General features: G+C 37.8%; 1 protein-coding gene across 1 annotated transcript in view; it reads left to right on the forward strand.

Annotated features, from left to right (window-relative positions):
- GLIS3 (GLIS family zinc finger 3) overlaps positions 1-14,519 on the forward strand; it is a 585,734-nt gene that overhangs the window by 207,397 nt on the left and 363,818 nt on the right. The window contains 2 exon segments of the mRNA XM_021006269.2: positions 2,038-2,759; positions 2,762-3,180. Coding sequence (XP_020861928.1) covers positions 2,038-2,759; positions 2,762-3,180 — 1,141 coding nt within the window.

Below are 14,519 nucleotides of genomic sequence, written 5' to 3' on the forward strand. Positions count from 1 at the left end.
CTTAGATTCTCAGAAGTCAAGTGACTTCCCATGGGCACACAGCAATTAAATGTCTGAGGCAGGATTTGAACTCGGATTTGCTCTGGATTCCAATGCCATGCTACATTCCAGGTATATGAGATGAATCTGTATTCCTAGTTGACTCTGGGGTTGAACTTGCTATTTTTTTGTTTGTTTCATGTTCCTATGATGCTTTAAGGTATGAAGGACAAAGATTTCCAGGAGTCATGAAATAACATTAACTTACCTATGCATGGTGCTCACGTGTCTGTTGGCTGACCTCTAAGGAGCAGTTCCTTTGAATCCATCCATTCAACACAATATAATATGTGTGCAATGCATTGTTGCTGGGCAGTGACCCAAAGAGAAATATAATTTAGATGTAGTTTTTGCCCTCATAGATTTCACTGTTGAAATGTGGACACCTATAGCACTCATTACTGCTACTATTGATAATAATACATATTTGCTTCTTATTTGGCCTCACCCTGCTTTCCACCTCATTGCCAAAAACTCACATTCCTAAAGCCTTCATTTTAGCTTTACACATTAAGGTTTGAATACACCTTGTTCTTATGGTAAATGAATTTCAGCATTTGAGGGGATCTTAGATGTCATCTAGTTTAGTTAGAAATCTCTTGTTTAACATACTTGATAGATGGTTATACACCCTCTGCTTGAACACCTCCAATGATGGGAAACCCAATATTTCACAAGGTAACCATGCCATTACAATTTTTGAATAGCATTAATTTCTAGAGAACTTTTTCCTCATATGGAGTTGAATTCTTTTCTAAATTTTTCTTTCTTTCTTTCTTTCTTTCTTTCTTTCTTTCTTTCTTTCTTTCTTTCTTTCTTTCTTTCTTTCTTTCTTTCTTTCTTTCTTTCTTTCTTTCTTTCTTTCTTTCTTTCTTTCTTTCTTTCTTTCTTTCTTTCTTTCTTTCTTTCTTTCTTTCTCTCGTGAGGCATTCGGGTGTTAAGTAACTTTCCAAGGGTCACATAGCTAGTAAGTGTCAAGTGTCTGAGGGCAGATTTGAACTCAGGTCCTCCTGACTCCAGGGCCAGTGCTCTATCCATTATGCCAATCAGCTGCCCCCTGGAGTTCAGTTCTTCCTCTCTATAACTTCTACCCTTTGGTCCTTTTATTTTCTTATCTCTGTGCTTTGGGTCATGGCATTCCATATGCCTAAAATTTTCTTCTTTCTATCCAAATACTCCTCCTCCTTCAATCTTGCAACTTAAAATCTCATTTCCTCTGTAAAATTTTCCTGATTATCCCTATTTAAATTGTCATCTATCTCCGTACTCAGAAATCCTGAAATGATAATTATATTACAATTTGTTTATCAATTAATCATATACTGCCTTGTGGACATTTCTTACTTATATGGTTGTCTTGAAATATTATCCAAATCCTTCATTTCTTTGAAGGATTCAGAAGGGATAGAAATAAGAAAAGCAAAAGAAAACCTTTTTACATGTTTATGTCTTGTTCTCTCGACTATACAATAAACTCCATGATAGAATCTTTTTTTGGGGGGAGGAGTGGTGGGAAGTGGGAGAGTATTATCTATAACATCTAGTATAATACTTCATGCATTGATGGTACTGGTTGGTTTGATTTGGTGTATAAGAAGTGAATAAATTATGCCTAGGCCTCTTGATTAATTTCCTATAAAATATACAGCTTTCTTTTTTCTTTTGTTTCTTTTCCTTCTTCCCTCCATCCTGAATGCTTCAAAAAACAAAAACAAACCAAGATCTACTTATTAGTTAGTTCTGAGTATCAAAGTTATTCATAAGAGCATATTTTTCACCTTTCCTGTGAGTATCAACCTTTATAGTTCTTCACAGTAAATATTAGTGATACAGAAGAAAAAGGTTTAGGTCTAATTATAGCTCTGATTTGGGACTATTTATTTGGGTACATGATTAGGAGAAAGACATAGATGCTTGCTAATATTCTTTCAATTCTTTGGAAATCAAGATTCTACTAAAGCATTTGTTTTTGTTTTGTTTTTGTCTTGGCCATTCTAGGTCCCTTATGTCACGGGAGTCTTTGGCATCCACGACTTTGAGTCTATCAGAAAGTCAGTCAGCCTTGAGTGTGAAGCAAGAATGGTCTCATGGCTACAGGACTCTTCCTTCCCTTCCTTCCAACTCAGGCTCTCAGAATGGCAGTGATCTAGGAGACTTACTTAACATCCCACCTGGGACACCTGTGTCCAACAGTAGTGTCTCCAGTTCATTGCCCTCTTATCTTTTTGGCATGGAAAACAGCCACTCCCCTTACCCTAGCCCCAGACACTCTTCAACCAGGTCTCACTCAGCCCGTTCTAAGAAGAGAGCTCTTTCCCTTTCCCCTTTGTCTGATGGCATCGGCATTGACTTCAACACCATCATCCGGACCTCCCCGACATCCTTAGTTGCCTATATCAATGGTTCCCGGGCATCACCTGCCAATATCTCCCCACAACCAGAGGTCTATGGACATTTCCTAGGAGTGAGGGGTAGCTGTATCCCACAGTCGTGTTCTATCCCAAGCTCTCAACGAAGTCTTCTGGTGACCAGTGGCAGCCTTACCATCCCTGCCTACAATGAGAATGGGGTGGTAGAATACCAGCGCATGCAGCAGCTAGAGCAGAGCAGCTTACAGTCAGCAATTATGAACAACATGGTGGTACAGCAGGGTCTACCTGCTTCAGCCAGCCAGCCAGCTGGTTTATTAAAAAGTGAACGATTGGATGACTTCCCAGGTGGTGCATTGATATTCCTCCTCCTCCCCCACCTCCTCCTTTACCCCCGCCGCCGCCGCCACCACCACAAGGGCCCCCACCCCCTTACCACGCCCATCAGCACCTTCACCAGCCTGACCTCCTTCACCATTCCCACCCACTTCCTCTGCCCCCTTCTGCCCAAGGTCCCCAGCATGAAGAGGATGGAGAATTAGATGATTTTAATGGGAAACATTGCTGTCGCTGGATTGACTGCAGTGCCACGTATGACCAGCAAGAGGAGCTTGTACGGCACATAGAGAAAGTTCACATAGACCAGAGGAAAGGAGAGGACTTTACTTGTTTTTGGGCTGGCTGCCCTAGAAGATACAAGCCATTCAATGCCCGATACAAACTATTGATCCACATGAGAGTCCACTCAGGGGAGAAGCCGAACAAGTGTACGGTGAGTCTTAAAAGCCCAAGCTTTAATGTGCTAAAGGCAAAGCCTGTTTTTGTGTGCTTTTAGATGCATTCATTTATTTCTTTAATTGCATATTTTATTTTCTCCAAACAATAACTTTTATTTTTTGCCTTTTAAAAATGTTAAAATCATTTTGCAATATACTCTTTAGTCGAATCCTGCTTTTTAAAAGAGAAAAATTTAAGTAAAACTTAATCAGAAAATTAATCATTTTTGAAAGTATTTCTGTCATTACCCATGATGTTCACCTCTTCTGCACTGAAAAAAAGCTGTTGTGTATATTCCTCTTTTCTCTGGGATCCAGATTGGTCATTGCACTTCTGAATTCAATAGCATTTTAGTGTTGCTTTCATCTACATTATTTTAGTCACCGTGCATGTTGTTTTCTTGGTTCCACTCTCTTCCCTCTGAATCAGTTCATGAAAGTCTTCTTGTGCTTTTCTAAATTCCTTATATTTATCATTTCTTGTGGTGTAGCAATATCCTATTATTATATGTCCTTATTTGTTCAGATATTCATTTGATGAGTACTTATATTGTTTCTAGAGCTTTTTTTCCTATCATATATATTTTATTGTATGAAGGTCTAAAATTTCTTTTTGTTATTGGTCTCCTTTGGATATGTGTAAGTTTGCATGCATACATGTGTGTATACACACATATATGCAAGCACACACATGGAATATATACACACACAAATATCTCAATGATACCACCTGAGAACCAAGTATTTGTATATAAGTAGAAACATACATATACATATGTATGTATGTATATATATAGTGTATATATATATGTATGTATGTGTATATATATATATGTATATAATATGCACATACACACATGTGTACCAAGCATTGCAAATAGATATTTAGATAGATACTTCCCAGGAAGTGATACATATGTGTGTACGTATGTATGTGTTTATAGATATAAATATCAATGTATATTCAGTGGTATGTCAAAGCTTAATTTTGTAGGAAGTCCAAGATATCATTTTCCCAAACAGAACTTGCAGGTATAGATAGATCATCTTGCCCTTTGCATGTTAGGTGAAGAATAAATATGCCCATTTCAGAAAATAAGAGATGAGGAAGGGAGTAGCATCTGCTCGTTCAGTAAAATATTTCCTGTACATTCTTGAGATGTTGGTGTTTAGCCAAGTAACAGGATGTTTCTTGAGTTTGTAGAGGCTTCCTAGAATCATCCACCCTGTGATACTAAGTAATAAAGGGAAATACTCAAGCATTGGTGCTGTTCTTTCTCCAAACCAAAGGAATCAAAGTTGACCAGATACATACATACTTGGGGTTTTTCACTTATTTATGGATATGACTGATCTGGGGAATATACACACCATCAATAACCAACATTTAGACCTTATCTAAAGCAAGTATTCTAAGCATTTCTTCCTCCCTGCCCCCATTCCTCATAGGAAGTGAAAAATAATGGGAGTTGAGGTAGGGGAAAGTTTGCTGTTTGGAAAAGAACTTACCATAAAGCAGCTTTGCTAGTAAAACAAAAAAACTATGCTTCATATGCCCTCATAGGATCTCATGCCATTTTGTTGAAGTGGGTAAATAAGTTATAATGGCTGATAACTATAGGTAAAATGTGCAGGACTTAAAGTGAGCAGACTTGTACAGGCACAAACCTCATTTCAGGGCAAGGGCATTTAGGGAAGAGGTACAAGGAGAAGAAAATGAGAAAGGTCTACTTTCTTAGTACTTAGTACAGTTTGGATGCTGAGTTATTTTCCTCTCTTTCTTTCATGATGTAAGCCCTGAAAATATTTTTGCTTTTCATCTAAATAGTTATTTTTAAAATAAGTGACTCCACATTGATCTCACACCTAGTGGATAATCTGAGGATATATAGAGGACACCTAAAGGCAACGTGGCATAAGGGAGAGAGGACTGGATATGGATCCAGAGGTGGGTGGTGATTGTTCAGTCATTCAGTTGTTTCTGACTTTTCATGACTCTATGGAGTTTTCTTGTCAAGATATTGGAAAGGTTTGCCATTTCTTTCTCCAGTGGGCCAAATTAAGTAGAGGTTAATAACTTGCCCAGGGTCACACAGCTAATAGGTGTTTGAGGCCAAATTTGAGCTCAACTCTTCCTGACTCCAGATCCAGCACTCTATCTACTGAGCCATCTAGCTACCAGAAGACCTGGGCTCAAATCTCTCCTGTCTTGCTTAGTCCCTGTGTAACCTTGGTTAAGTAATTTTAACCTCTGGGTACCTCAGTTTCCTCTTTTTACAAATGAGGATTTTGAAATCAGATTCCTTCTGCCTCTAAATCTATGATCCTATCTAGTGAAAAAAAGCTTTTGGTTTCTGTGGCTGCATCAGTTGACATCTGTTTTGTTTGCTCATAACCTTAATGGAGGATATCTGAACCATGATAGTCTTGGCAACTGCAGGAAGGATTTGCACTGCCTCAGACAGCTTATTTTAACAGTTACTATTAGTGTGGATGGAAAGAAACATTCTTTAGAGTTAAAAAAAGTGGGAATTCCCGGAATTCCCCATACACTGGCGATACTGTAGGTTTTCATGGGTCTGAAACATAAATCTCTTGGAAAAGGTGCTGACTTGAACTGTGATTCTCCCCTCCCAGCCTCCTCTCCCTTACTTGGCAGGTCCTGATAATAAAGAATCTCTACCATATGCTTATGTTTGATTGTCAACATGATATGCTGAGTTGTCCTCAATTAATGTTATAAGTAAACAAAACAGGTGTCAACTGATTTCAGGTTATTATTACAGGCAGCTTTTTTTTTTTTACTATATAGTAGTTATTTTTAAAACAAGCTTTAAAAATTATTTGGATGAAATAAAGATTAAATTGTATTTGTGTATGTGTTTGTGTGAAACATCATGTTATTCTTTTTTTTCCCTCTTTTTGGTGAGGTAATTAGGGTTAAGTGACTTGCCTAGGGTCACACAGGTAGTAAGTGTCAAATGCTTGGTCTGAGGTCAGATTTGAACTCAGGTCCTTCTGACTCTGGCGCCAGTGCTCTATCTACTGTGCCATCTAGCTGCCCCCATGTTGTTATTCTTAAGGTGAAGCCTGAAACTGACACATTGGGAGAATGCTGGCTTATACTAATCAGGAGAATAAGAATATTTCAGCCAGCTAACCTTTACTCTGCCAGTGGTATTCTACATTACATGTATCAGAGAGGGAAAGACAATTGTAGGCAATAATATTTACAGTTCAGAGCATGCTGGTGTGTTACAGCTGTATTCCAGTCAGGAAAAACCTTCAGGCTTTAAAAGAAAACAGTTCAACTTTTAGTTCTGACTAACCTTGGGTAAAAATAGTTCATTGGATTTGGCTTGATTAAAATAAGTAAATAAATCATGAATTTTGGGGAAAATTATATTGCAAAATGGATTCTCCAGAAGCATTTCTTCAATTTTCTATTATTCAGTGACTTTCCTAATCACTGTTTACAAGAGTTTGCAAATGAACAAATCTTTTTTGGCATAAGGTCAACTATTGTCAAACTCAAAAATTCCAATTAAAAATAGAAATACTTCAGTGGTAGAGAAAACCAAAAGATGAATTTTTCAGGCTGGTGTCAAGTTTTTTCACTGTTTCAGTTAGGATGAGCATCAGAGTAGCATTTCTGCCTTCTACCTTATCCCTATCAACCACCACTTTCTCCTCTAAGTAGATTATTACGTGTGAGTCTGTTTTTCTGATATATTTAATAGAATCACTATGGACCTATTAAAACTGGGAAGCCCAAAGCCTTGACATTTTTTTTTCCTTTCTTGGAAATGCTTTTAACAGCCTTCCTATCTTATATGGCACTTGGTAGCCATCTCAGGCTCTGATTCCATTCTATTCTATTCTATACTTACTGTGGAATATTATACAACATTAATATTTGTGTGGGGGTCATGTCTCTTTTGCTACATTGAAGGTGCTATGAGGGCAGGGCCATGTCTTGATGATGCTGCCAAATAGCACAGTGCTTTGTACATCATAGGTGTTTAATAATGAATGAATGAATGAATGAATGGATATTGCATCGGTATTTACATCTGAATGTTTCTTAAAAGTTGTATTTCTAGTTTTAGGATTCTATTTCTTGGTAAGCCACACATTCTCCCATAAACTATATGAATGAGTCACAGTCATCATGTCTTCTGAAAACCAGTCTGTATGTTGCCAGACAACTTCTGATTGTTGTTTGGGAGTACTGTCAACTTCAAGCAAGATTATTGTATAATAAAGGTTTAGCAATGTTCTCAACCGATAATGGAAGAAGAGCTATTTGCCACTGCAAATATTGGATAGGCACCCAAGAAAATGTATATGTACCTGTTGCAAAGAACATATTTCTCATTCTATGAACATTAGGCTTTTGAAGACAGATACAAATAATTGCTAAGACTACAGTATTTTATCTTTCTACACTTGAAAAAAAAATCTAGTGGTGGTAGACTTGGAGCTTCAGAATTAGTGCCAAATAAAATGACCACATTTCTCTTTTGGAAACATGAAATGATCTTTTGGTTTCTGTGGCTGCATCACATGGTGTCAGTGTAAGGAACATGCTATTTTAAAACAGTTTGTATTTTTTTTTTCTTCATGATTGTTTAACTGTGATTAATTTGGTGTGTACAATTTTTGGAGCTAGTAATCATTTTCACTCATTTAGCTTATTGACCCAAGCAGATATGATGGCCCAATTGTGCCAATCACCATGACTACAAGCAACACAGGGCAATTTTGAAAGGCTCAGTGAAAAAAAAAAAAAGGAATATGTGAAAGGCCCGCCCACTGACAGCATGCTTGCTGTAAGAGGCTACTGCCAGTGGGGGCAGTGCCAAGTTCAGTCTGGGTGCATAAAACAGTTCTGTCAAACAAGCATTATTAAAGCATTTGCTCCATGCAAGCAATTGTGTCAAGCAGTGGGTAGACAAGGATGGAAAGTGACACAGCCCCTGTCGTTAAGAAGTTTGCAATCCAGTAGGAGGGATAAGATGGCAGCTAGGTGGTTCAGTGGGGATAGCACTGGGCTTGGAATCAGGAAGATTCGTGAGTTCAAATATGGCTTTAGACACTTACTAGTTGTGTGACCATGGGCAAGTCACTTCACCTCATTTGCCCCAGTTTCCCCAGCTGTAAAGTGAGCTGAAGAAGGAAATAGCAAACCACACCAGGATCTTTGCCAAGAAAACCCCAAATGGGGTCACGGAGAGTCAGACAGGACCAAAAAAATGACTAAACAGCAACAACAGAGGGATAAGACACATTTAACTGTTAATGCAAGTGAAAATGTGATAAGTAGTGATTGGGGGTCAGAGAGGATGAGAGATTTAGGAAAGGAGGGATCACTTCTAGCCAGGTTATAGGGAAGAAGGCATGAGTTAAATTAGCTGCAATCAGAAAGGATTCTCTGGGGGTAAGCAGATTGAGAGGGCTAGTCAGGAGTGGTGAAACCAAGTCTGGAGTGGGTTAAAGCTGTAAAGAGATCAACACTCATTAGGTCATAATATACTCTAGGGAGAGAGCGGCACAATGCTTTGGTGAATAACAATTTCTCTCTTGTAGTCTCAATCTGAGATAGCATCACCTCTCTCTGTCTCTGTCTTTCTCTGTCTCAAATATCACTACCTTTTCCCTCTGTCATCTCTTTCTCTATCTCTTTTTCTCCCCTTTATCTTCATTGCTGTAGATCCAGACACAAGTATGCAGAAAACTATAAGACATAAGCACTTTAAAAATAGATAAATTGCTATGGGGCTCAAGAGACGGAGAAATTCCATATGATTGGGTGAGGGGAGAGGGAAGGAAGAGGTACCTTAATGGAGCTTTGTAGGAAGAATGAATTTATTACATGCTTACCACGTGCCAAACACTGTATTAAGTTCAGGGGATATAAAAATAAAAGCAAAGACAGTTCCCATCCTTAAGGAACTTACATTCTAAAAGGGGAGTGGTGTTTAGGGAGGTTATATTGGTTTGGAAAGTTGCCTGGATGGTAAGTAGAGTCATAGAGTGATGTCCCTTTTCTAATAGCATTTGCTGCTTGACTTTATCATTGCTCCAGAAGTGGAAAGGATGATTTCTTGGGATCATCTTCCTCATTTATCCCCACACCTACAAAATGAAGGGGTTGGGCTTCTAGTGACTTTTAATATGCTTTTGTTGCTAAGTCTCATGATGCTGGGATAGCCCCAAAAAGGCAATAAAAAGGAGAAGACTTGAATCCTAAAAATTATATTGATTTCTCCTAACCATTCCCACCTTTGTATGCAGCTATTGTTCTAATAAAGTTAATACCTCCATTAAACCTAGAAGGATAACACACACACACACACACACACACACACACACACACATATATACATGCCCCCATCAGATTGAACAACATTTAACATGTGAAATTATTGCCTTAATAGAATTCTCAACAAAGTGTGTCTGTATTTACTAATCTTCTGAGTAGAAGAAAGGGAGTAGATTAGCAAGGGCACTGGGATACATCATCATCATGTTATATAAATGTAATTTATAGAGTGCTTTAAGGTTTATAGAATGCTTCCCTCCCAAAAAAAAGCCCTGTGATGTTTGCCCTGCAAATATCATTATCCCCATTTCACAGATGAGGAAATTGAGCTTTAGAGAGATTCAGTTCTGACTGTAAAACTGTTTCCAGGACTTGGAGAAATTGATGATCTGCCATAGTGCACAATAGAAAGCAATTTTGCCAAGAGTTTAGGTAGTGGGAACAAGGGACCAAAGGGATTATGGGCTGCCACTTACAAGTTGCTTATTTTTCCTGTATCAATCCCTACCAATCACAAAAGAGACTTTTGCAAAACTTTCACCCACCCATGGATTTTCATAAAAATATCAGCTTTGAATTTTGTATGAATTGACTCATTTCTCCACAAGCATTTTGACTGGCAAAATCTAGGATATTTGCTTTGGCCTGAATATTGGGCAGTTCACTTTTAAGTATATCTCTGTAACAGTCAAATGTGAATACAAGAAAATAAATTCAGAGCCTAGGCTATTACCCTATTTGTTGACGGCTCCTAGAATCTCTAGGCCAGGATATTTCATCCAGCCAAGATATTTCTTGTGAAAAACTACTTTATTATGAGTCCCAGGAAAGGTCAAAAGGTGCAGATACCTCACAATTTTTATTGTGTTAATAGGCTAGGATTTGGTATTTGTAATTATAGACTTTTAGACTTTAAGGAATCTTAGCGAATCGTTTAGAGTCCACACTAATCTTACAGATCTTGAAGAGACAGGCCTGGAGGGGATGATGATGATGATGATGATGATAACAATAACTAACATTTATAAAGCATTTACTGCATGCTAAGCATTTTGCTATTATTTTCTCAATAGATCCTCACAGCAACCATGGGAGATAGGTGCTACTATTATTCCTATTTTACAGGTAAGGAACCTGAGGCAAGTCGATAAATTAAGTACTTTGCTCAAAGTCCCGCTGCTAGTAAACATCTGAGTTCAGATTTGAACTCAGGTCTTCCTGACTCTAGGTCTGGCTACATAGCTAATTAGTGGCAGAATGGGAATTAGAAACTAGGTTCTCATAATTGATGATCTGTAATTATTTCCTACATATAAGTTCTAAAATCTTCTGCATTCTGACACTGACCATTAGGTAAAAACTGGCAATGGTCCTTGAGGTGATGTTTTTAGAAATGGTTAGCTTCAGAAGCCTACCTTACAGGATTGTATTAAGCATCAAATTAGATGATATCTGTAATGTGATTTGCAAACTTTAAAACACTACCATTATTAACATTGTTATTAACCATTATTAGCATTAACAGCAATATTTCTTACAGTATCAGTATTACTAGTTCTGACCCTTGTTAAAAAGGTAAGATATTTGGGGGAATTTATCTCTGTTAAAAAGGAAAATATATATCTTATAGTGAGTAACAGCAATTCTTTTCTTTTCTTTTATTTGGTGAGGCAATTGGGGTTAGGTGATTTGCCCAGTGTCACACAGCTAGTTAAGTGTCAAATGTCTGAGTCCACATTTGAACTCGGCTCCTCCTGAATCCAGGGCCAGTGCTTTATCCATTGTGCCACCTAGCTGCCCCAGCAATTCTTTTATTGATGCAAGAGAGACAAAAAGAGCTGAAGACTCATCGACAATGACAGTCACGTCATCTGTCTAATTTCTCTCTTTTTCCATGGGTAGTATTGCTTATAAGGTCATCTTCTTCTTTAAACAACAGTCAATTAATTCTCGGTTCTAGAACTTTCCTGAATGGGAGGTTGTCTTCATGAATCATTTTTGAAAGTGTTCATAAATAGAAAAAAAAAGGTCTATCTTCAACTATTTAAAAATCAGGACAAAATAGAGAATTTTTAGTATCATTTTGTGTTTTTGTTAATTTCACAAGTTTTTGTGGCCAAAGAGTTCATCACCATTTGTCTGGCCTATTCCTAGCTAAAGAGAATTGTCCAGAGCTTCTGCTTTGTGGGCTTAGCCTTTGAGATGCAAAAGTCACTTCTACACGAAAATGGGTCATAGGAGATTGTAGGATCCTGGGTTTAGAAACGGAAGAAATCTTAGAAATTCTGTAGTCCATATCTCTCACATTTTACAAATAAAGAAACTGAGACACTCAAAAAGGGAGTGTTCTGTCCAAGGTCCACCTGGTAGTAGATAATTGACCTCGGGTTTGAAACTAGGTCATCTAACTTCAGATATAGCACTTTTTCAAAATAATAATACCTTCTTCTTCCAATAGAAAGGGTAGCCTTTCTGCTTTTGATAATACCTAATCTTCAAGCACACTCCTGCTACTTAGAGATAGTAAATTACCAAAGACGTAGTCAACAACTAAAATATTGAATTTTCCCTTTTATCAAAATGCCTGATGTGATTAAATGAGTAAAATTAGAAGTTAGATCTTCCTCATCTCTCTGGGCTTAAACACCACCAGTGAAACATCTGGTAAAAATCAGAAACAATGTAGCTTCTAGTTCATATCCCATAAGGCATCAATCTGTTGAATATCCAGTATTATAGACATAATTGTAAGACTCCCCCCCAAAAAAAGATAAAACAATACCCCAAGATATCTTTTAGGGATTTTCTTACAGCAAAGAGATATATGTGTACATATATTTGCATGTATAACAAATGTCCTGTAGACATATATTTATCACCCTAGGCTTCATATCCCCCCAGAAAAAGTAGAGGAGAAGCCTCAGAAATTCTCTCCAGATGTGGCACTGGCTGAGGTCTATAAGGTACCTGCCAAATCGGATTTCACATCACACAACCAATTTAGGAATCTGCCGTTGGAGGGAGGAGGGGAGTAATTTCATTTCCCCTGAGGAGGCATTTGATCCAGTTTACCTGAGGAGCTAGCCTTTCATGAACTTTGTCCTGAAGAAAAATTAGTAGCAGATTTGGGCTAATGTTTCAAAGCATGTAGTGGTTTGTGTTTCTCTTCTCTGAAATTCCAGCATTAATGAAAGTTATTAGATAATCATCTTGTCCTTTTTAAGAGGTTAAATATTTGTTTGGGGAGAATTCATCTTCACTAGAAAGAAAAAAAATCATTAAATAAATGATAGTACATTGCCCTTTTAGCTCCTTTTAATGTTACTACATTTTGTTTTGTGCATGTGTAGCATATTTTATTTTCATATGATTTCTGTAAAACCTTTCACCAATTACTCAGTTGTGAGGTTAAAAAAAGCCTCTGGTCTTGAATGTGTGGTTCTTATATGAATTCCAATCACTAGATGTTTGACTTAACTCATTTGAACTGCATAAATGTGTAAAATAAGTTTGGAGCCTTCTTAGAAAAGTCTCTTGTCTGAATCCTTACTGATGCTCAATTGGTAAAAAAAAAAAATTAAAAAAAAATTGCAAAGGCTATACTTTCTTTAAGTGGAAGTGCTGACATGCTCCAAGTCCAGACAGGACTTGACTGTTTAGAGTGAAAAAAATTTTTTTAAGTTTTCTAAAAAAAAAGTTAGACCCTTTTTAATCTTTCAAGAAAGTTCTTTTCAAGTTCTGAATAACGTACCGTGGAAGAAGTATTTTTATTTTTTCCAGACAGGTTTACGAACTCTTACTGTAATTATGCAATCAAGGCCAGCACTGCCAATTGTGCAGTAGATTCAGTTACAGAGAGTGAGGGGGAGGTGAAAGAAACTGGAAGAAATAGAGGTAGCTTCACATCTGGCACCATGAGGTTGCTGGCTGCTGTGGCCAGCTCTGGACCTGCCATGCCTTGCTTCCCACTCTGAAAGGCAGAAGAAATGAGAGTCTGATTAGTGGGGAAGGAAGATGTGGAGCCCCACCCAAAGGTACAGAGATGGATGGGGGCTGTAGCTGATTGCTGAACCTGGCAATAACCCTATTAGCCTATTTGTTGTTGTTGTAAGGATTGCTCTGATGGGGCCCTTGCTTTTCTTTTCCAGGGTCTTCCCTCTTGGTGAAATCTTCCCTTATCTTTCTCACCCTTCTCCTTCCCCACCTCCCAGTTATTGGTGCTCCCTTCCTTCCCAAATGCTCCTAGAATCTTTTGTCTGGTCTCTCCTTTCTATCTCTTTTTTTTTTAACACCCTTTCTTCCTCACTTTCTTCCTTCATTCAACAAACATATATTGCACACTTACTATATTTCATCTTCTGCATTAGAGGCTGGATGATAAAAAGACAAATGACAGATCTTCTATAATGCTTACCTGTGTAGCTGGTGTGGCATCCCCCTCAAATCTGCCATTCACCTTTTCCTCCCCTTTCAAGTAACCTCATTGAAGGCAGAGGCTCCAACATTTTTTCATTGTTTTCCTGGCAGATAACACATAAAAGGTGCTGAATAAATGTTGTTTAAAATGGCCCCAAATCTAACAGTCTTCAAGTTGAATTTATAAGGATTAAAAGTATTTGACAAGAAAAATTTCTAGTAGTTTTTGGTAATGAGATGAGTAAATTTTTTAGCAAGTAGAAGATGTACTCTTGAGTATATTATCAGGGATGCAAAACAATTTGAGTCATGAATTCAGGCACACAGTAACTACTGCGGTAGTTCTTAAGAGAATATCAGTATATCTCCTGTTCTGGAGCTGCCTCTGGGTACCTTGTAAAGGTGAAGAGGCCAAGCCTTTTGTCTGGTCTTCTTTAAACTGGACTTTAAAACATGACCATACAGATATATATTAGATGGAGATAGAATAATAGAGCCAGTTGAAACTTTATTTCATCATAAAGAAATTCTGGGGCATCTGGTTACCTGTGACTATTTTCTCTATGTATCTACCTGCCATACATGATGTTATAT

The sequence above is a fragment of the Phascolarctos cinereus genome, unplaced genomic scaffold (genome assembly GCF_003287225.1).
Source record: "Phascolarctos cinereus isolate Bilbo 61053 unplaced genomic scaffold, phaCin_HiC Scaffold_4;HRSCAF=312, whole genome shotgun sequence".
In the NCBI taxonomy this organism is placed as follows: Eukaryota; Metazoa; Chordata; class Mammalia; order Diprotodontia; family Phascolarctidae; genus Phascolarctos; species Phascolarctos cinereus.